Genomic DNA, 27,033 nt, shown 5'->3' with positions numbered 1-27,033 from the left:
TCCGCGAAGGCTTCCGCCTTTGAGAGTTTCACCTTTGAGAGTCTATTAATGTAGGTGGTCTGGTCCCAGACCACAGGCCACAAGTCACCACGCGGCGTCTTCGCTGATGCCTATTACTATCAGGCTACTGGGGAAATGTCCCTAGCTGGGGGCCTTTCCCTGAAGCAGCCATAATCTAAATGTGAGTGGGGGCTATCTGGGACCTAATGGGTAATCTTGGCCTAGTCTGGAAGTCACTGACACCCAGAGCCTACCTTCCCCTTTTGTTTCCTGGCTTCAACTCCCCTCGTGGTACTAAGCGTGCCATTGTCATCAGTGAAACTGGGAAGCCCTATGGCTAACACTGCCCATGTGGTACACCGCCCCTAAGCACTATGGGACTTGTAGTTCCCCTGCGGAGCATGTTATAATATGGCAGCCACTACTCATGATCTTCTGCGCATGGGCGCCACCCTCTAATGGCCGCCACACCATCGGACTCTCCTGCGCATGCGCAAGTCACTTCTGCGCATGCGTGGCATTACCAAGGCGGCATTACCAAGGCGGCAGCACCCTGTACCAGCGTCCACCCGGAGCTCCGGCGACCCACTTGCCCAACAGCAACCTCCCTGCACCACAATACAGCCATCCCCCTCCCACAGCGAACGTAATGGCACGAGGGGGGGACCTGGCTACATGTATAAAGAATAATAGAATTCAGTTATGTGATGGTATTTTTAAACGATCTTTGTCAGGGTAACAGGTTGTAGCAAAAGATGTTGAATAACTTAAACCAAAAGTATGAACATTTATGGTACAGAAAGAAGATTATTAAAAAAAGAAAATAACACACATGATCTGAAAAGACAAGTCAAGTGCTGTAATGAAAAGATGATTTTATGACTCTTATATACTGTATTCTACTCAGAAAAAATCACTTACCTTGTACGGTTTTTGGCCATAAGAATATGATTCCCACATCAGTACTCCAAAGCTCCATACATCACTTTTGCTTGAAAATTTATGAAAGTTGATGCATTCAGGGGCGTACCATTTCACTGGCCATTTCCCCAAATTTTTGGCCTTCAAAGATAAAATGGAAAAAATGTTGATTGTATACCAGCTACATTTCTAATTTATCGAGTAAACTATAAGTTAACATTAGACCTGTACCAATATCCTAACTACAAAAAAAGGTAATATTTTTATGCAGCAAAGATGGTTGCTATATTGGGGATATTGCCAGAAGCAGGTGCCAGAATATTTGAAAGGGCCATGGGTTATATAAATTGTCAGTTTTATGAGATGGAATAAGGATATTTAATTAAAAAAGGTCTAAGGCTGGAAGAAACAGCATTTAGATAGAAAGGCAGAATGCCTATTGCATGCAAATTGTTAGACAATGTTCCTTATTCAGGGGATCAAGAATAGACGTAAGAATGTGTCCAAAAGTGCTTCACAAATAAGTTTTACGTATTTGTTTTGTGAATTTTGCCCAAGCTGTAAAATTTCAGAATGCTCAAAAGTAAGTTAAAATTGCAACAAAAGAACACTTTTCTACAGGGAATTTGCACTTTTCCCAGCTTTTTTAAGGCCAGGTCCTGGGTGCGAGGAAAGAGGGAAGGAGAGTGGAGTCCTGTTTAATAGAGTACCCATTTATTTGCATACCTTCCAAAACACTCATCTACACAACATACAGATGCAGCGGCCATTATTTTAACATATCTCAGCGCCGTTTTCTTGTGCGCTGCTGTACTCCACGTGGCATGAACGCAGCCAGTCGCCCCAGGCACACGTGTTTATTGCGGTTGCTTTGTTTGAATTTCATTGACTGTGTGCAATTAAATGCAATTAAATGAATTAATTTTAATGTGTACAGTACTGTGCTTCTGTGTCAATTTCAGGTGTTTAAAAGCCAGAACACTAAAATGCCATTTTCTGCACTCGCCTGCACTCGCATCTTAAGGCGATACGGTTGGAAGAAATCCCGCGTCATGACATGGGTATTCCGAGGTCTACACCGCGTGATTTGTTAAAATAATGGCCGCTGCATCTGTATGGAGAGATACCTGTGACCACACCTGAGAATGCTACGAACTAAGCTAATTTTAATATGCAAAGTATATGCAAATGATTGAAATGAGTCTATTTCCTTGGTATCTCAGGTGTGTTCACAGGTACTGTATCAATCCACATGTTGTATAGATGAATGTTTTGGGAGTTATATAAGTCATTGGGAACTCTACTACCTCCTCTCTCACAACTCTTGGAAAACGTCTATTTTAGGGTCTGGATGAAATAAGACTTGGTGAATTGCTTGTGAAAATAGATATATTAAAGAAAAGTTTAGACATCTTTTTAAAAAGGAAAGTTATACAGGGATATGCCAAATAAACAAACATAGGAACAATGTTGATACAGGGAGAAGGATGCAGATAAGAGAGAGAAATGGCAGAGCACAACCGGAATCATCCGAAGAAGAAATTAGGAGGAAAGTGCGTTATCCATAAAAAATGTAATAGTCATGGAAGGAAAAAGGGCAAGGCATTACCCTACCAACATGTTTCGTGCAACACAGAGCACTTTATCAATGCCTTGATAAAGTGCTCTGTGTAGCACGAAACATGTTGGTAGGGTAATGCCTTGCCCTTTTTCCTTCCATGACTATTACATTTTTTATGGATAACGCACTTTCCTCCTAATTTCTTCTTCGGATGATTCTGGTTGTGCTCTGCCATTTCTCTCTCTTATCTGCATCCATCTCCAAGGACGGAGGCACACCCAGAGGTCTGGTGGGATCAACGTGGACGCTGCAGCAGACTCGTGAGTTTTCTTGCTTGCTACACGGTCCTATCATTATTCCACAAAGGGATTAGGGTTCAATTCATTGGGGTGATCATTAGCCTTTGGGTTCCTGGACAATTTGAGTGCCATCTATGGTGGTTTACCAACTAGGATACCACACCCAGTACCCCCTACAATCAAGAATATATCCCAGACCTCATATAGGATTCATTATCTTCATTATCTTCATAACATTATCATTCTAGTAGTGGCCAGCACCCACAAGGATGGCCACTACTTAGACCTGGTTTTCACTAAAAACTTCTCTCTCTCTGATTTCTCCTTTTCCCCTTTTCCTCTCTCTGACCATCATCTCATCTCATTCTCTTTATCTCGCTTCTCCCCTTCTCCACCTCCATCTACACCCCGGTTCTGCAGAAACCTGCGCTCTATTCACTTACCTGACTTTGAGTCCACTTTACACTCCTCCCTCTCCTCTCTCAGCTCTGCAACAGACCCTGACAACCTGGTCAGAAAGTACAACTCTGTCTTGTCCTCGTCTCTTGATCTACATGCCCCGCTTTCTCTCTGCCGCCCTCGCCCTTCTAACCCTAGACCCTGGCTAAATTCCCACACGCGCATGCTGCGTTCCTCCACTCGTTCCTCTGAACGCCTATGGAGGAAGTCTCACACTCTCGCAGACTTCCTTCACTACAAATTTATGCTATCCTGTTTCAACTCTGCCCTCTCGCAAGCTAAACAAGCCTACTTTTCTGCACTAATCAACATGCACAAGTCTAACCCACGCCGACTGTTCTCTGTCTTTGATACTCTACTCAAACCACCCTCAGCTGCCTCTCCTTCCTCCATCTCCGCTCAGGACTTTGCTGACTATTTTAAGGAAAAGGTGGAATCCATACGGCAGAACATCCCCTCTGTTTCTTCCCCCCATCCTACACCTCTTCCTAACTCTCCTCCTGCCTTCCTTGAGTCTTTTTCCACTGTCTCAGAGGAGGATGTGTCGCTGTTGATCTCCTCTTCTCCCTCTACCACTTGCCCTCTTGACCCCATTCCCTCCCATCTCCTAAAACCTCTAGCTCCTATTATAATCCCTACGCTTACACACATTTTTAACTCCTCCCTCTGCTCTGGAACCTTTCCATCCTCCTTCAAACATGCAACAGTCATACCATTACTCAAAAACAGCAAGCTTGACCCTACCTGTCTTTCTAACTATCGACCTGTCTCCCTCCTGCCTTTTGCCTCTAAACTACTTGAACGTCTTGTATTCTCTCGCTTGCTCCATTTTCTCAACACCTATTCTCTCCTAGACCCTCTACAATCTGGCTTCCGCACTGCTCACTCCACGGAAACAGCCCTCACTAAAATAACTGACGACCTCCATGCTGCCAAAGACAGAGGTCATTACACTCTGCTCATATTACTCGACCTCTCTGCAGCATTTGACACCGTGGACCACCCTCTTCTCCTCCACATTCTCCATACTCTAGGTATTCGGAACAAAGCTCTATCCTGGATCTCATCCTACCTCTCCCATCGTACTTTTAGTGTCTCTTCTGCTAACACCTCCTCCTCCTCTATTGATCTCTCTGTGGGGGTACCCCAGGGCTCTGTCCTGGGACCTCTTCTCTTTTCTCTGTACACACTCTCTCTAGGTGACCTAATAACATCTTTTGGGTTTAATTATCACCTCTATGCCGACGACACACAAATATACTTTTCAACACCTGACCTTACACCTGCTGTACAAACCAAAGTTTCTGAATGTCTCTCTGCTATATCATCCTGGATGGCCCTCCGACGCCTTAAACTCAACATGGCTAAAACAGAGCTCCTCATACTTCCTCCCAAACCTGGCCCTACTACCTCCTTCCACATTACTGTTGGAACTACAATCATTTACCCAGTAGCCCAAGCACGCTGCCTAGGGGTCACACTCGACTCCTCTCTCACATTCGCCCCTCACATTCAAAACATTTCTAAAACTTGTTGCTTTTTCCTCCGGAATATAACTAAGATACGCCCTTTCCTCTGTTGTTCGACTGCTAAAACTCTAACTCAGGCCCTCATTCTCTCCCGTCTTGATTACTGTAACCTCCTGCTGTCTGGCCTTCCTGCCTCTCACCTGTCTCCCCTACAATCTATCCTAAATGCTGCTGCCAGAATCACTCTACTCTTTCCTAGATCTGTCTCAGCATCTCCCCTCATGAAATCCCTCTCCTGGCTTCCGATCAAATCCCGCATCTCACACTCCATTCTTCTCCTCACTTTTAAAGCTTTACACTCTTCTGCTCCTCCTTACATCTCAGCCCTAATTTCTCGCTATGCACCATCCCGACTCTTGCGTTCTGCTCAAGGATGTCTACTTTCTACCCCCTTTGTATCTAAAGCCCTCTCCCGCCTTAAACCTTTTTCACTGACTGCCCCACACCTCTGGAATGCCCTTCCCCTCAGTACCCGACTAGCACCCTCTCTATCCACCTTTAAGACCCACCTTAAGACACACTTGCTTAAAGAAGCATATGAATAGCACTGTGGATATTCTGAACACAGGATACATAAAGATTGGCCCCCTGCAGACGCACTTACCAGAACTCCCTCCTACTGTCTCTGTACGTTCTCCCTACCTACCAATTAGAATGTAAGCTCCTCAGGGCAGGGACTCCTCTTCCGAAATGTTACTTTTATGTCTAAAGCACTTATTCCCATGATCTGTTATTTATATTATCTGTTATTTATTTGATTACCACATGTATTACTACTGTGAAGCGCTATGTACACTAATGGCGCTATATAAATAAAGACATACAATACAATACAATACAATTCTAGCTGTATACAGTTCTTAGCACCACGCATTATACTTCTGTGATCCAGGGAGAAATCTGATTACTGGAGTCGGGAAGGAATTAATTTTAACCCATGATTAGATAATGTTTCACTGGGATTTGTGGGTTGCTTTCCTCTGTTTCAATATACACTAAATACAAATATACCGTAGGATGAGTATATATAATTTAAATGTAAGGTAGGTTGAACTTGCTGGACATACAGTGTCTTTTTTCAACCTCATCTACTATGTAAGATTACAAACTTATTCATTCATTCATTCATTCATTCATTCAGACAGTTAAAGTTTAATTAATGTCTTGAAATCAGCAATCATTTGGGCAGCAGGTATCAGTCGTATTGTCATATTTCATTATTATAAATACTTCTGGCAACTCCTCAAATAGATCATTGCTTACTTATGATTTTCCTCCAAGTGAAGTGTAAATCCCATTCCTCAAATAACTTTTTACCTATACTGTCAGGGGGAGCATTCTGGGCTCGGCGGCTTTGAGACAGCCTAGACTTCAGCACCACCCCTCCACCAACCCATCTCTGTCCTAGACCCTGTATGCTGTATGTGTGGTCAGCCATTAGAGCTCTAATGGCTTAAACCCTAAGTACAAAGGATAGTGGCTCCTGAGTAGGATATGACCAATCAGCTTAGACGCATAGCTTCAGCCTAGGCTACAAATACAGAGGGAGTGTCTGCAGGGTCTTCGACAGATCTCCCTGGGCTCAGGATTAAAGTATTTACCTGGGCCCCTTGTTAGTGTCTCTGCGAGTCTTCTACTCTCTTTTACCCTTCCTCCCTATCTCTCAAAATACCCCATCTCACTTTCTCGCACTCCCTCTCTACCCCTCCCTCTATTTCTCTCCCCTTTCTCACTCTCACACTCCTCACTCCCCCCAGTATTTCTCTACCACACTCGCCCCTGTATTTCTCCACTCCCAGTCCTTTACTCCCTCACTCATACTCCCCTTATATTCCCACCCCACTCCCCTTTTTATTTATCCCCCCCACTCCCTTTCACTCCCCATCTCTCGATCCCACCTTCTCCCCCCAATATTTCTTTGCATCCCTCTCTCTCACTCCACCCTATATTTCCCTCCATATTTCTTCCCCCACTCCTCCCCTATATTTCTACACTCCCACTTCCCTCTCTCCCTCTATGTATCTCACTTTTTCACTTTCAAACTCCCTCTTTCACTCACTGTATTCCCCCCCAACCCCTCTCCTTCTGTATTTCTCATCTGACTTTCTCTCACTCCCCCTGTATTTCCCCCTCTCACTCCTTCACCTTCACTCTCTCACTTGCTTCCCTGTATTTCTCCCACCACTCCTCTACTTTTCCCCATGTGTTTCACCTCCCTGTATTTTCCCCCCACTCTCTTACTCCCTCTGTATTTCTCTCCCCTCTCTCCAATCACCCCTATATTCCCCCCTGTCTCTCATATCCCCTCCTGTACTTCTCCACCCACTCCCACTCACCCTCTGTATTTCTCCCTCCCACTCCTCTACTCTTCCCCCTGTATTTCTCCCCCCCACTCTTTCTTACTCCTTCTGTATTTCTCTCCACACTCTCTCACTCCCCCACTGTATTTCTTCCCCCTACTCTCTTACTCCTCCAAGTAAACTGTATGTCCCCCCTCATTCCTCAATTCTCAACTCCCCATCACCCACCATTTTATTGGTCCTTCTCTGCTCTCTCACACACTCCCCACTATATTTTTCCTATACCCTCTCACTTTTCCCTCTCTCTAAGAAATGTACCTGGGCCCCATGGCAAAGTAGAGCTGCGGCCCTTTAGATCGAGGTGGAAGTTGGACCCGAACTTCTGTTATCGGCCGGTTGGAAGACCTGGGGGTGACTAGTAAGGGTGCTGCAGCAAATGAGAGCTGGGGACCTGTGGCACATGGAGGCCCTGGTGTTCAAAACGCAAACGTTGGTTGTGACGTTTGGGTGAACCAAAATTCCGGCCAGCCGGCACCTGGGCCACTTGTCCAGCCTCTCACACCCTGTCAGGAGCTCTGAGTCTTAAGTCAATTAGGAATAACTAAGATGGGGAACTTGGTGAGCCGAGATGCCTTGATTCACTGCCAGGAGACAGCCAGGCCATTGAACAAATATTGTTGTTAGAGCTGGAGACAATAGGAGTACTTGGGACTGGAGATTATGAGTTACAACCTTGGGACAACCATCACTCCAGCCACCCAGATTCTGTGACTCAGGTACAATGCACCAAGTGCAATGGGACATTTGGTCATTGCCACCATGCCGTGACCATGTCCCAGCCAGCATTTGGCCACAGAGGGAACCTCCGCCATACCCGCTGGACCCTCCGATGCTGGCCACTTCTATTATAAGATACGTTTTACACTTTAGGGATTTTAGTGGTTAGGGTAGGGGTGTGACTTAGGGGGGTAACTTGAGGGGTTTAAGTGGTAAGGGTATGGGGTTAATTGTAGGGGTTTTAGTAGTTAGGGTATGAGGTTAAAGGAAGGTGTTTTGGGGGAAGGGGATAGGTTCTCACATTTCACTTGAGTCTGAATCATGAAGTAGCAGTACTTGAACCATAGTGTCCACACAACTAGGCTTCCTATGGATAATTTGTTTATTAAGTGTAGCTATTACTTTTGTGAAAGACACTTGAAGGTATTCAGCGTTAAGATACAACAGTGCTTCTAATATGTATATCATTGACATGTAATAAAATAGATGCACAATATGTTTGAAGAATGAATTTGCTACTGTAAATAGCTCTAAAGCACATTCCATTATAGGTAAATATTACCTTGTAGTAGTTTTCATCAGATCCAAGTGCTTTTGAAAGTCCAAAATCACTGATTTTGGCATAATGTTGGGTGACCAACAAAACATTTCTTGCTGCCAAATCTCTGTGGACAAAATGACTCTCCTCTAAATACTTCATTCCCATAGAAACCTGATGAACAAGTTCTGTTAAGTTCTTTTCTGAAACAACTCTGCAAACAATAATAGAGATACAATAAGCATAAGTGCATACACTGTAAATCCCAAACACCATGCCAAAACAATTTATAAATCTGGATGCATACAGTATGACCGAAAAAGTTAAAGTTTCCAATGTGACATACGGGAGTTATTAGAGATGCTCACCGACTCTACTGTTTGGGGTTTTCAGATTTGAACCAGGGATGAATATGTTTTTTGATAACTTTTTACATATATTGTTATATATTCTACAATATTTGTAAATGAACCAAAAGTGGGTTTGTAACATGGGACTTATCCCTGTTCAAAAATGTGCCTCTAATCCAGCAGTGTGGTGGTTAACTGCTGGTAGACAATTATCCACCACCATGGCTGATTAGAGGTGTCAGAAAAAGCCTGCCTCTGAGACAGGAAGAGAGATTTTCCTCAGTACACAAGGGTGCTGACAAGAGGAAAGAGGTCTTGAGCAGAAAGGCTCTGCTGAAATCAAGACACCCCAAAGACCTATATTCCTGGACACAGGGGACCCTGGAACCTACCAGAGACTGACATGAAGGTCCACCTGTTTTAAGGTATCTCTTGAGACTTTGGAGAATAGGGTGGTAATGGGATTATCCCTCCAGCCCTGGAGAAAGGGACTGGGGAAGTAAGTTAGCCCTTAAACAGGTCTAGGCATTTGTTGTTTTCATATGTTTTGCTGTGTTAAAAGGGAAAGGCGCAATAAAGCCTTATTTTAATTTCACCTTAAAAACGGTCTCCATTGCATACCTCTGCACACATCTCTTACAGGGTTTATTAAAGAAGATGCAAATATTAGTCCCCAGCGGGACCTCTTTAATAAACATCTTTATTTTTGCTTGAGTGTGCCAGTTTATTTCATACTTGCATGGTGCCTTTTCTGCTATAATATTTGGATATATTTAACTCCTTGTGTGTGTGTGTGTGTATATATATATATATATATATATATATATATATATATATATATATATATATATACAATAAAGACTGCGCTTGGGTGACTGCCGCTGGCAATGCCCAGTCAGTAGTGGACAAATAAATCTATGTGGATCTACACCAATATATTAATAAACCATATATATACTACTAGATATCACAGGGGTTAATGTGCTGTGGGTGACCTAGCGTTTGTTTAGCAAGTTGCCACCACCTCACTCGAATACTGCTATCATTTGCAGTACTGCCACTTCCGCCTTCCTCCTTCCCCCCCTGCTTGGAACCAGGGACCACTGGTGTGTGTTCCCTAAGGGAAGAATTGGAGAAGCCATTGATGCAGAGAGTTCCTGCTGGACGGAGACTCACAAGGACCATACCGGTTTACGGAGTAGCTGAGTAGAGGAGAGGTTCTTGCTGACCATTCGGAGCATGAGTATTGATCTCATACATGTTATTTTATCTTCATTGTTTGTGAGTTTGACCATTGAGTTTTTTGGAACATTAATTCCATTTTTTTATACAGTAATGCAATAGGATTGGGCGCTTTTTTCTTTTATATATATATATGTACTTAGATCATTTGGAGGTGTGTTCCCGGGGAAAGGAAACTGTGGTGACCCTGATGTCGTGAGTTCCTGCTGGCAGAGATACACGAGGGCTATACCGGATGCGGTGGAGTCACGGAGCAGTGTAGCAGAGCAGCGGCGCTTCCAGATCCTTTGGAGCATGAGTATTAACTCATAATATGCTTTTTTTATCCTTTATGTTTGTGAGTTCATTATATGGGCCTTTAATTGGGAATTAAACACTTTTTGAATTCTATGGTTTACATATCAGGACATAATAACAATTATCTGTTCCTTAGCAAGTCTTAAAATTAGGTAAATACAACCTCAGATGAACAACAACACATGACATATTACACCGTCATGATTTATTTAACAAAAATAAAGCCAGAATGGAGAAGCCATGTGTGAAAAACTAAGTACACCTTATGATTCAATAGCTTGTAGAACCACCTTTAGCAGCAATAACTTGAAGTAATCATTTTCTGTACGACTTTATCAGTCTCTCACATCGTTGTGGAGAAATTTTGGCCCACTCTTCTTTGCAACGTTGCTTCAGTTCATTGAGGTTTGTGGGAATTTATTTATGCACAGCTCTCTTAAGGTCAAGCCACAGCATTTCAATCGGGTTGAGGTCTGGACTTCGACTGGGCCATTGCAACACCTTGATTCTTTTCTTTTTCAGCCATTCTGTTGTAGATTTGCTGGTGTGCTTGGGATCATTGTCCTGTTGCATGAACCAATTTCGGCCAAGCTTTAGTTGTCGGACAGATGGCCTCACATTTGACTCTAGAATACTTTGGTATACAGAGCAGTTCATGGTCGACTCAATGACTGCAAGGTTTCCAGGTCCTGTGGCTGCAAAAACAATCCCAAATCATCACCCCTCCACCACCAAGCTTGACAGTTGGTATGAGGTGTTTGAGTTGATATGCTGTGTTCGGTTTTCGTCAAACGTGGCGCTGTGCATTATGGCTAAACATCTCCACTTTGGTCTCGTCTGTCCAAAGGACATTGTTCCAGAATTCTTGTGGTTTGTTCAGATGCAACTTTGCAAACCTAAGCCATGCTGCAATGTTCTTTTTAGAGAGAAGAGGCTTTCTCCTGGCAACCCTTCCAAACAAACCATACTTGTTCAGTCTTTTTCTAATTGTACTGTCATGAACTTTAACATTTAACATGCTAACTGAGGCCTGTAGAGTCTGAGATGTAACTATTGGATATTTTGCAATTTCTCTGAGCATTGCACGGTCTGACTTGGGGTGAATTTGCTGGGACATCCACTCCTGGGAATATTGGCAATTGTCTTGAATGTTTTCCACTTTTGAATAATCTTTCTCACTGTAGAATGATGGACTTTAAATTGTTTGGAAATGGCCTTATAACCCTTCCCAGATTGATGGGCAACAACAATTGCTTCTCTAAGATCATTGCTGATGACTTCCCTCCTTGGCATTGTGTTAATACACACCTGAATGCTCCAGACCAGCAAACTACTAAAACTTCGGCTTTTATAGAGGTGGTCACACTTGCTGCCAGTGGATTCTTAATGATAGCCTCTCTTAGGACCTCGATTTCTTGCTGTAAGCCCTGGGCAAACCGTTGTTGTTCCTCTCTCAGCAAGCGGTTTGTCTCTTGCTAGGTTGCATTCGCCTGTTGCTGGTTTGCATTAGTCTCTTGCTGGGCTATTAACAGCTGTTGCTGGGTTGTATTCGCGTTTTGCAGGGCTGCATTCGTCTATTGCTGGTTTGCATAAGGCCCGGGCCATAGAGATGTGGGGAGAGCGGAGGCGTGCTAACGCTGAGGCTCGCCTGCTTCAGTCAGCGCGATTGCACGGACTTGCAGGCGAGCCAGCGTGCGCGAAGGGAGCCGGGGGGAGGTGGTTGGAGGCGGGGCAGTGACGTCGCTGGGCCAATCGCCCGTGACGCACTGACGTCAATGTCACGGCGCCGACGTCACGGCGCCATGACGTTGACGCTGCTTCAGGCTGGTTGGATGTTTTCAGCCGACAGCGCGCTGAAAAACAGCTTTGCGCTCGGTTGAAAACTCCAATGCCTGAGCACGCCTGCGGATGCTCGTGTGAGCCTCCTCTCAAGGCATCCTCATTGAGGATGCAGGGGCTCAGAGCGGAGCGTCCGCACGCCTCAGCACGGCTTGTCCATCTATGGACGCAGCCTTAGTCTCTTGCTGGGCTATTAACAGCTGTTGCTGGGTTGCATTCGCGCTTTGCAGGGCTGCATTCACCTGTTGATGGATTTCATTCACCTCTTTCTGGGCAGCAACATTGCGTACCAGCGCACTCACCACGTCTTCATCTTTTTTGGAAAAAAAAACTTAATTTTTTTTTTTTTTAAAGTTCTTTAACCCGCAGACCTTTTAGTGTTCTGCCCGCATTCTCCACCATATGTGACAAACGGCTTACTCCGGGGCTCCGCCGTCTGTCCGGGACTGTTGGACTATTAGAACACGGTCTTTTAGGGTAGGTTTAATGACGAGGCGTAACGTGCTGTTCCTTTGAACAGGCTACTGCCTGGTTTATTCAGTCCCAGGCACTGAGACTGCCACACGGAATACAAAATAATACATAAGCAAACAAAACCCTGCTCGCCTGAGCAATAACTTAACTAAGGTTTTCCCTGACTGGGGTTGGAGTGGCTTATCCACTTCCAACAACAAAAATAAGGAACTTTGCAGTTTTAGGAAAAAGGAACAGGATGATTTAACCTGTTTGGTGAGAGGTGTTTCCCATCTCTGCTTCCAGCAGCCTTCCTGCCTCCAGGCTCTTGGGGAGAGGGAAGAGGAATCAGGAAACCAGCCTTAAATACCTGATTTATAACTAGCAGGACAGGTGACAGAAATCAGGCAGCAGACAAACTCTGGTCTGGATCCCTCATCCCTCAGTTCCAGCACTTGCCAAACTGTGGGATGGAGTGCATGCATTCTGAGGCTGCACTTTTCAGCCTAAACAGGATAGAAACTGTTCAGTATCCTGGGAGCCCTATATATGGAATTTATTACAATATCCTGGTTTCTGCCACAATATATATAAAGAAGGAAAAATCCCACGTAAAGCACTCAGGTATACAAAAATATAAAGCAAGTTTATTAAATAACATTACACAAATACAAATTTAAAACAGTCTCATAATCCTCCTGTGTGACGAACTTGGGCTGAATGCAGTATAATCCTAACTGGTAAGTGCCAACACATAAGATATAGTATATAAAGACACTCTACCAACAGGTGGTAAAGGCAAAAATAATGCGTCCCAGCTGTATGACTGGCCTGTCAAGCAATAAAGACTGACAGTCAAAGTAAAGCAAATAGCCAGAAATCCTGCACTAACTAAGGATCTGACAAATGAGGTCAGATGCTGGGATTGAAATACAATAAACTCCCTATATAATCAAATGGGAAGGAAATAAGATATGCAGGGTTGTGAAGGTGAAAAGATAATTAAATGAATGTTGAACACACACACTGGGGACCCAATAGGCAACACAATATGAAATTAGTAATCAGGTGGCACTCAGATATAAAACAGAGGTGAAGGTAACAGCTAAAGATCCCATTGCTGTGTGCTCCAAAGTCAGGCTGGGGTAAGTATCAAAAATTTCAGCAAGATGAGGCAGTATTTAGCCAATAGGTCCTCCGTTAGTCTGAGCACAGCAGTCCCACATGTGTGGTGAATAAACACGATCCACCGCAGATAGGAGAGTCAATCCCGGAAGTGCAGGAGGCCACACGTGGAGGGGATGTGAGAAAACAAACAGGACAAACCCCGACGTACGTTTCACCTCCGCTTTGACAAGCCCCTTGTTTTATGTCTGAGTGCCGCCTGATTACCAATTTCATATTGTGTTGCCTATTGGGTCCCCAGTGTGTGTGTTTAGGGAGTTTGTTGTATTTCAATCCCAGCATCTGACCTCATTTGTCAGATCCTTTGTTAGTGCAGGATTTCTGGCTGTTTGCTTTACTTTGACTGTCAGTCTTTATTGCTTGACCGGCCGGTCATACAGGTGGGAGGCATTATTTTTGCCTTTACCACCTGTTGGTAGAGTGTCTTTATATACTATATCTTATGTGTTGGCACTTACCAGTTAGGATTCTACTGCATTCAGCCCGAGTTTGTCACACAGGAGGATTATGAGACTGTTTTAAATTTGTATTTGTGATGTTATTTAATAAACTTGCTTTATATTTTTGTATACCTGAGTGCTTTACGTGGGATTTTTCCTTCTTTCTCTTTGTTTACATTTATTACATCCCCAGCACCTCAGTAGCCCCATCTTAGTAGGGTTTTATGTTATTACTGATTTAGGTTTATTTACAGTACACAGGTCAGTAGCAGGCTATTTTTGTTGTTATATATATATAAACATGTGTTCTTCAGAATTAGGATATACCTTTTTTATTTGGACTACCAATTTATGTCAGAGGACAAGTTCCGAGAGTTTTTCTCTCTTCCTCAGGTCAACAATACTGATATACAAAGGTTTCATGACTTAGACAGAGATTTGAAAAGAAAAAAACGGAAGAAAAAAGCACAGAGAGATGTAGATGTGGTGGGGTGAAGGAGGAATGTTTGAAGACACTGGAAGGGTGATAAAACGGACAAACATATATACACAGCAGATGTTAAATATACATATGATATATTTATGTTTTATATATAAAAAAAATAGTTCTATATCTATATGTCAAAGTGAAACGTTTTAATTATAGTTGATTTATTATTTAAAAGTCCAACTAAACAGTTGCAGCATTAACCGCTAAGGTAATGAAAGTGTTAAGTCCACCCGCAACACCCCCGCAAGGCCTAAACACCTCAACAAGGGCCAAATACCACCTTCACCCATCCCCGCTACCCACAATAAGCATGGCACTGATGGTTAGCCGCTAAGGTAATGAAATTGACTGTAAATGCATTCTCATGTATCTGATTCATGCCGGGGTTCTCCGGTGGTGATATTAATGGATATCAGCTCTGGAGTCTCCCGGCATCAATCCGATGCAGGAAAAGGCATTTTTTTTCCCTAAGGCTGAGTCCCCTGTGCCGCTGAGCACGCTGACCGGGCGGTGCTTGCCGAGGATAAATGCTCACTATTTCAATTTGGATGTCCCCGCTCACGTGGAGCGCGTGCGCTCGTGCGCGGGCACGGACGCTCACCCACACTTGGCGCTTGCATAAACAAAAAAAACTGTCTTTAGACCGCGCTCAGCATGCCCGCAACGCCCACCCGCGCATGCTTTTATTGCTGCTTATAGCATGAGGCCCTATATGGTATTGTATTGAAATATGATATGCTGTTGAATTGTTGCAAACTTTCAGAAGTTTATATCTAACTACAGTATATACTGTGTGTATATATATATATATATATATATATATATATATATATATATATATATATATATATATATATATATATATATATATATATATATATTCTGTATTAAAAAAAGACTGTCACTTGAGCTCTTGACCAAAAATATTAAGCAAAAGTTTCCTACCATATACTAAATTGTTTGTGAGCTAATTAGGCACCTGCATCTCAGGAAACAAAAAGTAATTGCTGCCCTAGATGGAGTATTGGGTTCAGCCTAATTCCTTGTAGCGGGAACATAGGGGTTGGTAGTTCTCATATACTCCCAAACTACTGTAGCTGGCACCTGGATAAGTTAAAACATATAGAACTGTTGAGATCCAGCTGTTGAAGTGTTTGTGTATCAACCTCCCCTCTACTGCGGGGCCCCCCTGACCATTGCTCCCTAACCAGCTAGGCAAGTTTCAGCACACCCACCCTTCCCTCAGCCCACGTTAAGCACTCTGTCAAGGGCCCGGAAAAGCTGTCAGCGTGCCTGTGTGTACAGTATAAGGGGGTTATATGCGTATGCGTGTATATGGTAGAAAATAAGTGTATGTGTGTGTAACGGGTATTCCCCCACCCAATCGCAGATAGAGTGTAGGTGCGGAGAACCTAATGTTACCAGGTGTGGTGGTTTACCTGTTAGGCTCACGGGAGGGCTGAGCTTCCACCACGGGGAACCTGGGGCAAGTATAATATGAGTAACCTCGTACTCGGTGCAGCGCCTCCATCTGCGATGGCTCCCACCAGAGGGGGAGTGGTTCCTCGCAGGACAATATATATGACTCAGCACACAGTATGTAAAACAACCAATGCCTTTACTAGTGCAACCGTACTCATGCATAACAATCAACAGGTGTCCCTCCCTAAAGGAGACACTAACTACTGCGTCTCGCAGGACGCTACCCCCTTCACCAGGTGATCCCACCCCGTGTCCAGTAACCCCACACAATATGTCTCCCACCCTTCAAGTGAGATAGATATGTGTGACTGCGCAGTCACTGGTCCCGTGTGAATCTAATATAGTATCGTTGGTGCACTTGGTGAGGGTTACCTGCCGAGCACTCCAGTGCCCCGGCCTGCCAAGGAGCTTCACAAAGGATCCGATGGCGAATGAACACAGGAACTACCGTCCGGGGCGATCCCACCCGGATGACTGCTGCAGCAACAGCAACGGTCTGAGCCCAAACCTCTGGACGGACGCGCCGCATCTGCTGGGTCCCTAACTGGCTCTGAATAGTAAGGGGCAGGGTCCCTAACCTGGGGCCTGTCCCTGACACAACTCACACTTGTGGGTGGCTCAGGGCTATCTTGGGCCTCGGGGGCTACTGGCCTAGTGCAGGAGTCACTGACTCCAGCACCCTACCTCCTTCCCCTAGCTGCTCCTGGCGCTGACTGCCTCTCTCCTCAAAACCCCGCGAAATGTATCCATATCCCTGACAGGGCAACCCTCCAGCCCTATTGGCCGTGCTGAGGCACCTGGTGCCTTCCACCCTTAGCCTCCTGGGAATTTAGTCCCTAAGAGGCTATTCCTACATTGGGGCCATGTGCGCGATTCTCCTGCGCATGCGCGACTCCCTAATGGCCACCGCAACTCCGGTATCCTATCTGCGCATGCGCGATCACTGCGCACGCGCGCGCAGCGATAATGGCGGCCCCCGCTAGCCGGGTGCGCCGCCGAGCTTCCTAAGGCTTGGATCGCTCCCTGCTCCGGCCCCCACCTTTGGAAACAGCCGGCGGGTCCGTCGCTGGCTCCGGCGGCACCCGCACAGCGCTGATCCAAAGGAGGGGGGTCTTTGGGAGCCGGAGGGCACCGGGGCTACATGTGTATGTGTGTATGAGGGGAAATATGAGTGTATGAGGGTGGATAATGTATATGTATAGCAGTGTGAATAATAGGGAATATATGTATATGTATATGTGTGTGTGTGTGTGTGTGTGTGGTGTGTGTGTGTGTGTGTGTGTTTCAGTGTGTATAGTGGGGTTGCAAGTGTATGTATCAGTGTGTATAGGGTTTTTTATATTAAGTGTATGTGTGTATGGAGGGGGTTATATGTTTATGTGTATATCTGTGTGTATAAGAAGTGATTTATTTTTGCATTTATTATACATTTTAACAGGTATTTATTTTTTCTAATGTAGTTTTGTATTTGGTAATTACAGTACTATGGTATGTGTATTTTATTTTGGTTAATTCACCAAATCACTATTAACCACACTTGGGATATTGGGTATTTGTCAAGAAGGGGGTGAGTGGTTAGGCCACCGGGGGGTTTGCGGAAGGGTTTAAACCCTTCATTACCTTAGCGGTTAACCACTGAGGTAATGAAGCATTGATGTTAGTTTATTTGTAGTTTAAGTGCATAGTATTGAAGCAGGAGATCTCCGGAGCTGAACTACATTAATTTCTGGTCCGACAACCTTCTGATTCCTCAGGATAGGCCTCTGTATGGCCCCCAGCTTAGATGCAGGTGCTTGTCTGAGGCAAAGTAAAAGGGGCTACATATACAAGTCTGGTGTGCCTTCCCCTTTCAAAGAAAACAGAGTAAATATTCATGTACTGTAGCATACAGTATGTAATATAGTTATAGAACAGACAGGCAACAATATTTATCAAAGCTCATGTTTAGTACTTTTGAAAATAAGGTAAAATTACTGACTTATTGGTGATACAGCTGAACCCCGTTAAAACGTGGTCCTCGGGGTCCACCCGATACGATCGTGTTATAACCGGGATTGCGATTAAAAAAAAGGGCCGCCGTGATCACAGGTTCTGCGTCCACCAGATGGAGAGAGCTGGGATAACTCTCCCAGCTCTACCTGAACCTGGCGTTGCAGTGGCAGACCTCCCCCCTACGCAGCACTTACCCACAGCAGCAGCTGATCTTGTGTGCTGTGCAGAGAAGCTGTGAGTCTGCGAGCGGGGGGGGAGGGGGGAGGGGGAAGAGCGTGGAGAGGATCTCACGGAGTCATTAGCAGCTGGGCAGGAACCAGCTCCCTTCTCTCCTGTCCCGTCCCCCCAGCAAAGGTACAGGGAGGGAGGGAGAGGTGTGTGTGTGTATGTATACAGTATGTGTGTGTGTGTGGTGATGTGCAGGAAGGGTGGATGTGATGGTCAGGGGGGATGGGATGTGCAGGGGGGGTGATGTGCAGGGGGGGTGATGTGATGTGCAAGAAGGGGGGATATGATGGGTAGGGGGGATGGGATGTGATGTGCAGGCTGGGGGGTGATGTGCAGGCTGGTGGAGTGATGTCCAGAAAGGGGGGATGTGAGGATTAGGGGGGGATGGGATGGGATGTGCAGGCTGGGGGGGGGGTGATGTGCAGGCAGAGGGATGTGATGTGCAGGCGAGGGGAATGATGTGCAGGAAGGGGGGATGTGATGTGCAGAGGGGGTGATGTGCAGGCTGGGGGGGTGTGATGTGCAGACGGGGGTAATGTGCAGGCTGGGGGGGGTGTGATGTGCAGACGGGGGTGATGTGCAGGAAGGGGGACTGTGATGGGCAGGGGGGATGGGATGTGATGTGCAGGGGAGTATTGTGTGTGTCCGTCCATCCGTTAGCAATAAAGCTTTAGCGGACCGCGCTATAACGGGGTTGTGCTATATATTCAGCAAGTTCCCACTAGTTTAGACCAATTATCTGGTTGGAAGTTAAAGTGATGTCTATATGCAGTTTTCCTTCTTTAGCTTGTTTACGTTGTATTGCTAAGGTGCAAGAAATTTGCATATTTTGTGAAAAATGCCCCAAGTGTCTGGCAGAAAGTATGGAAGACAGAAGACACCTTTGAGCAAATAAATGAGAATGGGTTTAACAAGATACATCTAAAATAAAGTAAAACAAAAACAAGTGTAGAGCATTGAGAATGACGTTTCTGGAGACAAAGCTGTCGCAGATATGGACTACAACTCCTGATAATTTGCATACCTGTTTTTAGACAAGAATTTATTTAGGGGTCCGAGTTCTGCCAACTCCATTACCAACATCCAATACTCAGCTTCACATATGCCAATCATTCTTACAATATAGGGATTATCCAGTTGCTGCATGACTGTAGCTTCTCTGAGCAACTCTTCATGTACAGAAGGATTATTGTTGTCGTTTTTAAGAAATTTAACAGCAACGCTTCTTTCAGATCTGTAAAGGTCAGGAGGATTTAGTGGTGTTAAAACAGTACTCATAAAACAAAACACATATAGAATGATATATATGTAACGGGTATTCCCCCACCCAATCGCAGATTATACTGTGGGTGCGGAGAAACATACGGTGTTACCATAGGTGTGGTGCATTACCTGTTGGCTCACAGGAGGGCTGAGCTTCTGCCACGGGGAACCTGGGGGCAATATATACTAGGGGTAACCACTTACTCAATTCAGCGCCTCCACCTGCGATGGCTCCCACCAGAGGGGGAGTGGTTCCTCGCAGGACAATCACAATAATCACATACACAGTGAGGTATAATAACTAATACCATTTACTAACATGCCATGCAACATCTCACATCAATACCATAACAACAGGTGTCCCTCTTTAAAGGAGACACTACTCACGGCGTCTCTCAAGACGCTACCGCTCTCTTGCGCCACGGCGGACGCCAACATTTTATGCGCCCTTCCCACGGAAGGATCCCCCCCGTGTCCAGTAATCCCACTGTCTCACACTACCAAGTCATATACATGTACGTGTGTGACTGCGCAGTCACTATGTCTGATGATAGGCCTTGTCGGTGCACTTTATAACGGTACCTGCCCTGGCTCCAGCCACGGGTGCTGCTATACCACTGGGGTCGGATCCGCCGGGATATCCTCCTACGCGTGGGGTGAATTCCGGCGTGGATAATATCACCGCAGCTCCGCACCGTCTGTACCTTGGCGAGGATCTGTCTGCTGCCAGCAGGCTGCAGTCACTGCTTGTTTGGCCTCCGTGAAGATAGTCCAGCTCTCTTTAAGGCTAGGGCTTGAGCCCAAGCCTCGTGGCGGGAACCGCAGCATCCGCTGTGTCCCTAACTAGCAAATAGCTAATGGGGCAGGGTCCCTAACCTACGGGCCTGTCCCTACAAAACTCAACTAGGGTGACTCAGGGCTATCGAGGGCCTAGGGGAATTGCTGGCCTAGTGCAGAGAGTCACTGACTCCTGCACCCTACCTCCTTCCCCTAGCTGCTCCGGTCACCAACTGCCTCTCTCCAAAACCCCGCGAAATGTATCTCTTTGTTGCAAGCAGGGAGCTCCTGCAGCCCTATTGGCTCCCTGGTGTCATGGGGTCGCTCCCGAGGCTCATGGGACTTGTAGTCCCTTCCCACAGCCTTCCCTGGTAGGCTAGCGTTCGCTCGCTTGTCCTGCGCATGCGCAAACTTCCCTGCCAGTTCCCCACTCTGAAATCTTCACTGCGCATGCGTGCGCAATTCGCTATGGCGGCGCCCTGCACCGGGACCCACCGGAGCCCTAGCAACGCTACCGCAAGCTTCCCTGGCAACCTGCACTCCTCAATAACAGCGCGCTATGCTAACTCACGCTCCCACACCTCTCCACGAGTGCGGCTAACCTCCTAACCACCGCGGTGAGTACCCAGAAGGGGGGGCCAGCAATTCAGAGGAGGGACGTGGCTACATCCTCCCCCTGGTAAAAAAACCAACGTCCTCGCTTTGGACACAACGTGCATAACTATATACAGTAGTTATATAATGAAAATGGCACAACATCATACACTCTTACTATTCCTAGATCAGGTTGTACATTTCAGTGAACATAACAATGACAGACTGCACTCTGTTGCGAGCCCACTGCTGAGCCTCATAATGGGGTGCCCTTATTTGATCATAGGTTTCCCGATTTGGAGGGTACCTTACTCTTTGGCTCCGGCGAAGCTGTTCTTCGGCAACTCCCTCGGGGAAGTAATAAACACAGTCCTGAGGCTCAGCCTCTTCCCTTGAGGGGAGAATTGTCTCTGAACAGTCTCTGTTAGGCACAAAGCACGGGCTCTGTGCATCCAAAGGCTGGCCTGTTGGTGCCACCTTAGTAGGCATTGGCCTACGGAGCCCTTTACCCGTAGCTCTTCCGGGAGATGCCCCTTCTGTGAAGTAGTCCCTTTGAGAGGGTCCCTCCATAAGATCTTCAGGAGATTCAGAGTGGGTCTCGTTATTGACAGTCTCTTGACCCAACTCTGATCAGTCGGGCTCACCGTTGAGCGGTGTGGCCAGCATCTCTGTCTCTTCATCTCCCACTTGTGGAATGGGGAGAAGATGATTTCGGTGCCATATCTTTACCCGGCCTTCAGTGTCTTTGATGCGATAGACCGGGAGGCCAGGCATCTGGGATTCTATTTCATACACTCCGTCTCTCCATTGATCGGCCAATTTGTGTTTTCCTGGGACGCCCAAGTTCCGAAGCAACACAGCGTCTCCTGGCCGAAGTTCCCGATATCTGACCTTATGGGCGTATCGCCTCTTATTGTCAGCATTTAGCTTAGCGGTGGATTTCTCTGCCTACTGGTACGCCTGCTGCAAGCTGTCTTTGAGTCGTTGCACATATTTGAAATGGGTGGCATTATGTATCCCATCCATTGAGACTCTAAGACGCACATCCACTGGCAATCTCGCCTCTCGCCCAAACATGAGGAAGTATGGGGAGAATCCAGTTGACTCGTGTCTGGTGCAATTGTACGCATGCACCAAGGCCTCCACGTGTCGACTCCACTCCGATTTCTGAGCACTCTGTAGTGTTCCGAGCATGTCTAGTAAGGTCCGATTAAAACGTTCGGGTAGTGCATCTCCTTCGGGGTGATACGGGGTCATTCGGGATTTGGCAATGTTCAGCATTTTGAGCAGTTCCTAGATCAATGTACTCTCGAAGTCCCGTCCCTGGTCAGAGTGAAGGCGGTTGGGAAGGCCGTAATGTACAAAGTACTTTTCCCATAATATCTTCGCCACGGTGATGGCTTTCTGGTCTTTAGTAGGGAAGGCATACCGGGTGTAATGGTCTGTGATGACCAGCACGTTGCATATTCCCCGGCTATCAGGCTCAATGCACAGAAAGTCCATACACACGAGGTCCGTGGGACCAGAACTTTTTAGATGGCCCATGGGGGCGGCTCGGGTAGGCAGGGTCTTGCGCTGTATACACCTAGTACAGCGGCGACAGTGACGTTCAACGGCCTCTCGCATCTTGGGCCAGAAAAAGCGATCTCTTACCAACCCAAAAGTCTTGTCTATACCAATATATCCATGATCATCATGTAGGGACTTCAACACCAGGTATTGTAAGTTCGTAGGGAGGACTAGTTGTCGCCTCTCCGGGTGGTTGTGGTATTGCAGCACCCGATAGAGTAAACAATTGTCTATTTCAAATTTGTCCCATTCCCGCATGAGCAAGGCCACCAAGTCATTGGGCGCGCATTTCAGAAGGGCTGGGTTCTTGTTTTCAACGGCTCGCCTGATGATACTAACGACAGGATCTCGTATTTGGTAGTCTACCAGATCTTTCCACCGTAACACCTTGTCATGCGTGATGTTCATTCCTTTTGGGTCACAGTAGGCGGCTGGGACAGCCTGCGACCGGCATCCCAATGAGTCGGCCACTCTTAATTCTGAAAAGGCCACTTGGTCGTCGACGATGGCAGCCATGCTACACATAGCTGGTACTCCGGGTCTGGGAAATTCCTCCCATTCCTCATCATCTGGAATAGCACTTAACCCGGGTCGTCTGGATAGAGCGTCAGCCCCTATATTCAAAGGTCCCGGCTTATACTTCATGGAGAAACTGTAGTTGCTTAGGGCGGCCAGCCAGCGGTGTCCGGCGGCGCCCAATTTGGCCGAGGTATTGACGTATGTGAGGGGATTGTTATCCGTCCTTACCTCGAAGTTAACACCGTACAGGTAATCGTGGAGCTTCTCGGTGATAGCCCACTTGAGAGCCAGAAACCCCAACTTGTGGACGGGGTACCTCTGTTCGCTGGGGGTCAAACTGCGACTGATGTAAGCGACAGGCCGATGGCCCTCAGGGTGCTTCTGGTGCAGGACGGCGCCCAGTCCATTGAGACTGGCATCCACATGCAGAACATATGGTTGTTCGGGATCAGCATACGCAAGCACCGGCGCTTCGGTCAGACATTTCTTCAATTTCGAGAAGGCCTGTTCACACTCAGACGTCCATTTATCACCAAACGGTTGGCAAGCAGATACAGCCTTCCTCCCGGTGTCCTCGGGGTATATCTTCAACAGATTGTTCAGGGGTTTCGCCCTACTAGAGTACCGTTCCACGAAACGACGGTAATACCCGCAGAAACCCAGGAAGGATCGCAGCTCCGTGACATTCTCGGGACGAGGCCAGTTCACGACTGCTTCTACCTTGGCGGGGTGGCGATCCCTTGGGCGGACACGATGTGTCCTACGTAGGTCACTGAGGTATGGCAAAACCGGCACTTGTCTAGGGACAATTTCAACCCTTCGTTCCCCAGACGGTCTATCACTTTAAGTAACCGCTCTTCGTGCTCTTCTAAAGTTTTTCCGAAGACAATGATGTAATCCAGGTATACAAGACTCTCCTGCGGGCTCATGTCCCCGATAGTCTTCTCCATTAGCCGTTGGAATGTAGCAGGCGCCCCACATATACCTTGGGGCATACGTGTAAACTGGTAGAATCCCAAGGGGCAGACAAAAGCTGTTTTCTCCTCATCTTCCGCATTCATAGGAACCTGATAGTACCCGGATCGGAGGTCGAGCACGCTAAACCATTGACTTCCATTCAGCGCATTCAGGATCTCTTCAATGCGTGGAAGGTTGTATTGATCCGGTATCGTACGATTGTTCAGAGTTCGATAGTCGACACACAGTCGTACTGACCCGATCTTTTTCCGCACCACCACTATGGGTGACGCGTAGGGTCCCCGAGACTCCGTCACAATCCCAGCTGTTTCCATGTCTTGTATGGCGTTCTTCACATCGTCCACATCCCGCGGGGCGATGCGATGAGAACATTCTCGGAACAGAGTGGCATCACTCAGTCGAATGGTATGTTGGGCACTGCGACTGCACCCCACATCCATCTCACTCATGGAGAACACATGTCGTCGTTGAAGCAGCTGGGTTGTCAGCCGTTCTTTCCACTTGGTGGGCAGTGTCAACTCACCGAAGTTGAAGTCCAGATCGCCTAATCGCTCCTCCACGGCCGCCGCCTTCACCTGAGGCGTGTTTTCTACCGGGCTGACCGGATAGATGCAACCCAACCTCTGGTCGGCATCAAATTCCATCGGAAAGGGGGAGAGATTCTGTACATACACGTGGGTTCATAGAGGGATCTTAGCCGTCCACTCCCTCACTTCAGGTAGTACCCTATACCCTCTCTGAACCTCTTCTTCTTCAGGCGTATTCTCCAGAGAGAACAGCTGGTCGCTCTCATCTCGTTCTGGATAACAACACCAGACGGCCATCTTTTGCACTCCCCCTGGTAATATGGTCGTCAGTCCGCGTTGACGGTTGTAGAGATCCCCGTGGCGCTCCAGGGCATATACCCATTTGCACTCTTCTCGTAGGACCGGATCTAGGAGAGAGGTGGCTAGCGGCAACTCGTTAGTCTCTTTCAGATACGCTCGGATCACCGCTTGTACTATATCAGCGTTGGTGCCCAAGATGATCGGGTACTTGTACTGGTCTTGGGGCTCCGGACAGACCAGGGCCGCTACATGCATGGGGTGTCTCTTGCTAGTATTCAGCTGGGGTATTTCTATTTCCACCCTTACAATCCCATCGATGGGGTAGTCTTCATTGCTTAATCCCCGTACTTTCACATGGTCGGCCGCTCTCAGGGGGCAGTGTCTGAGGTGCTGGTCATAGAACGGGCGGTATATGATAGTCACTTGTGATCCCGTGTCCAGGAGGGCTGCTGCATAGATCCCTTCCAGTAGCACCCGTACGATAGCGCGGGACCTACTTGGCTAAGGGCTTCCCGGTTGGAGGCATCATCCCCGGGGCTGGCGTCCACAGGAACATCGGTGGCTCCCGAAGGGGTTTCCGAGCCCGACTCGGCAGTTTATACTAGGCATACCATCGACCGGGCGTTTTTTCTTCTGGAGAGTCCTCCCTCTCCGGACAGTTGTAAGAAACGTGGCCCTTCTTCCTGCAGTTGTAGCAAACTATGTTGCGGCGTTCTGAACAATCTTTGTACGTGGATGATGACTTCTCCGGAGCACGACTCTCCCTGGCGGGCAGCTTGGGGATCACTTCCTCCTCTGGGACGGAAGATCTCTTACCCTTTGGGGTCGAGGAAACCACGGGGTCACTCTTGGGGGTAGCTTTGGGTTTCTTTGATTCATGAAAATGTCACTGCACTTCATGTTCTCTGATGTAATCCATTAGTTCCTGGTATTTGGGGGGTACTACCGCGACCAGTGCGGCCCGCATCATTATAGCTATGTTGTGATCAGGCAACGACCCCTTAAGTAACTGTTTGAATCGGTAGAGGTCCGCTTCGGCCGCGGAAATGATATGCTTGTCTAGGAGGGTGCACAGGAACAGCTGTAAATCGCAAACAAAGGCAGATAAATCTTGTCCTTCCCGTTGTCGAAGAGCTTTGAACTGAGCCAGTAGCTCATCCTCATCGTCTTTTCGGGCAAAGGATTTAATTAGCATTTCCACTAGTTCCTGGGCAGTAACTTCTCCTTCCACGCTTCGGTGCGCCCGCACTAGCCGAGCGGCGGGGCCTCGGAGACACTCGACCAGCCTCTGTCTTTTGCTGGCTTCAGAACACGACCACTCCGCTATGGCTGGAAGCGTATGTTCCCTCCAGGCCTCGATCCCTTCCTCTCCCGCCGGAGTCGGCAGAATCCCAGAAAAAGCCTTTAGCTTCCGGTAGTGCTGGGCTTGGGTTGAGATGGTGACAGCTTCTACTAATTGGGAGGCGAGTAGATTCAAGGAAAGGTCGCCACTACTGAGTCCAGACTAGGCCTGTTTGAAGGCCCGCCGCCGGACCGTCTATCAGGAGTAGGTGAGGTGGGTGGGCTCCCTGGGCTCCCTGCCCAGTTGCTGTTTCCCCCGATACCGCTCGGGGTGAAGGAGACTCTACGGGGGCCTGATCCGTGGGGGGTACTGAGGGTCCAGGGGCTTGCGATGGGTCCCGTAGGTACTGATGCTCCTTCGGAAACCTGGGGGTCAGGATAGATCAGGGTACCTTCCTCTGCTGAGGGCTCGGGTAGGTTCACTACATGGGGACTAGTCTTTGAGCATATGTCATAGTCGGTGGCCATGAGGTATGTGATTCCTCGGCCGTCGGCATCAAGTTTATAGTCTATCATCAGGGACGTGGCCAGTCCCGGACAATCCCGTACTTGGGTGCGTACGGCGGGGTAGCCTGCATCCCTGGATATTGCCGCCACTGCAACCACGCGCCTGGGGGACACGCGGCGCGCCAAGGCCCAAACATGGACGTCTTGCTTCGACGGCACGGACATGACGAAAAATATGAATTGGACAATTTAAAAAAAAAAAATGAAACAGGGCACCCCAGGACAAGATCTCAGCAGCGCCTCCAAATGTAACGGGTATTCCCCCACCCAATCGCA

General features: G+C 47.2%; 1 protein-coding gene across 4 annotated transcripts in view; it reads right to left on the bottom strand.

Annotated features, from left to right (window-relative positions):
- SYK (spleen associated tyrosine kinase) overlaps positions 1-27,033 on the bottom strand; it is a 217,347-nt gene that overhangs the window by 18,479 nt on the left and 171,835 nt on the right. For all 4 annotated transcript variants that reach the window (XM_075600006.1, XM_075599996.1, XM_075599985.1 and 1 more), the window contains 3 exons: positions 19,407-19,616; positions 8,409-8,598; positions 922-1,062 (listed from right to left, as the gene is read on the bottom strand). In XM_075600006.1, the coding sequence (XP_075456121.1) occupies positions 922-1,062; positions 8,409-8,598; positions 19,407-19,616 (541 nt within the window). The remainder of the gene's footprint in view (positions 1-921; positions 1,063-8,408; positions 8,599-19,406; positions 19,617-27,033) is intronic.

The sequence above is a fragment of the Ascaphus truei genome, chromosome 1 (assembly GCF_040206685.1).
Source record: "Ascaphus truei isolate aAscTru1 chromosome 1, aAscTru1.hap1, whole genome shotgun sequence".
NCBI lineage: Eukaryota > Metazoa > Chordata > Amphibia > Anura > Ascaphidae > Ascaphus > Ascaphus truei.
Note: the sequence above shows the minus strand (reverse complement) of the source record. Positions and strands in the feature narration are given on the sequence as shown.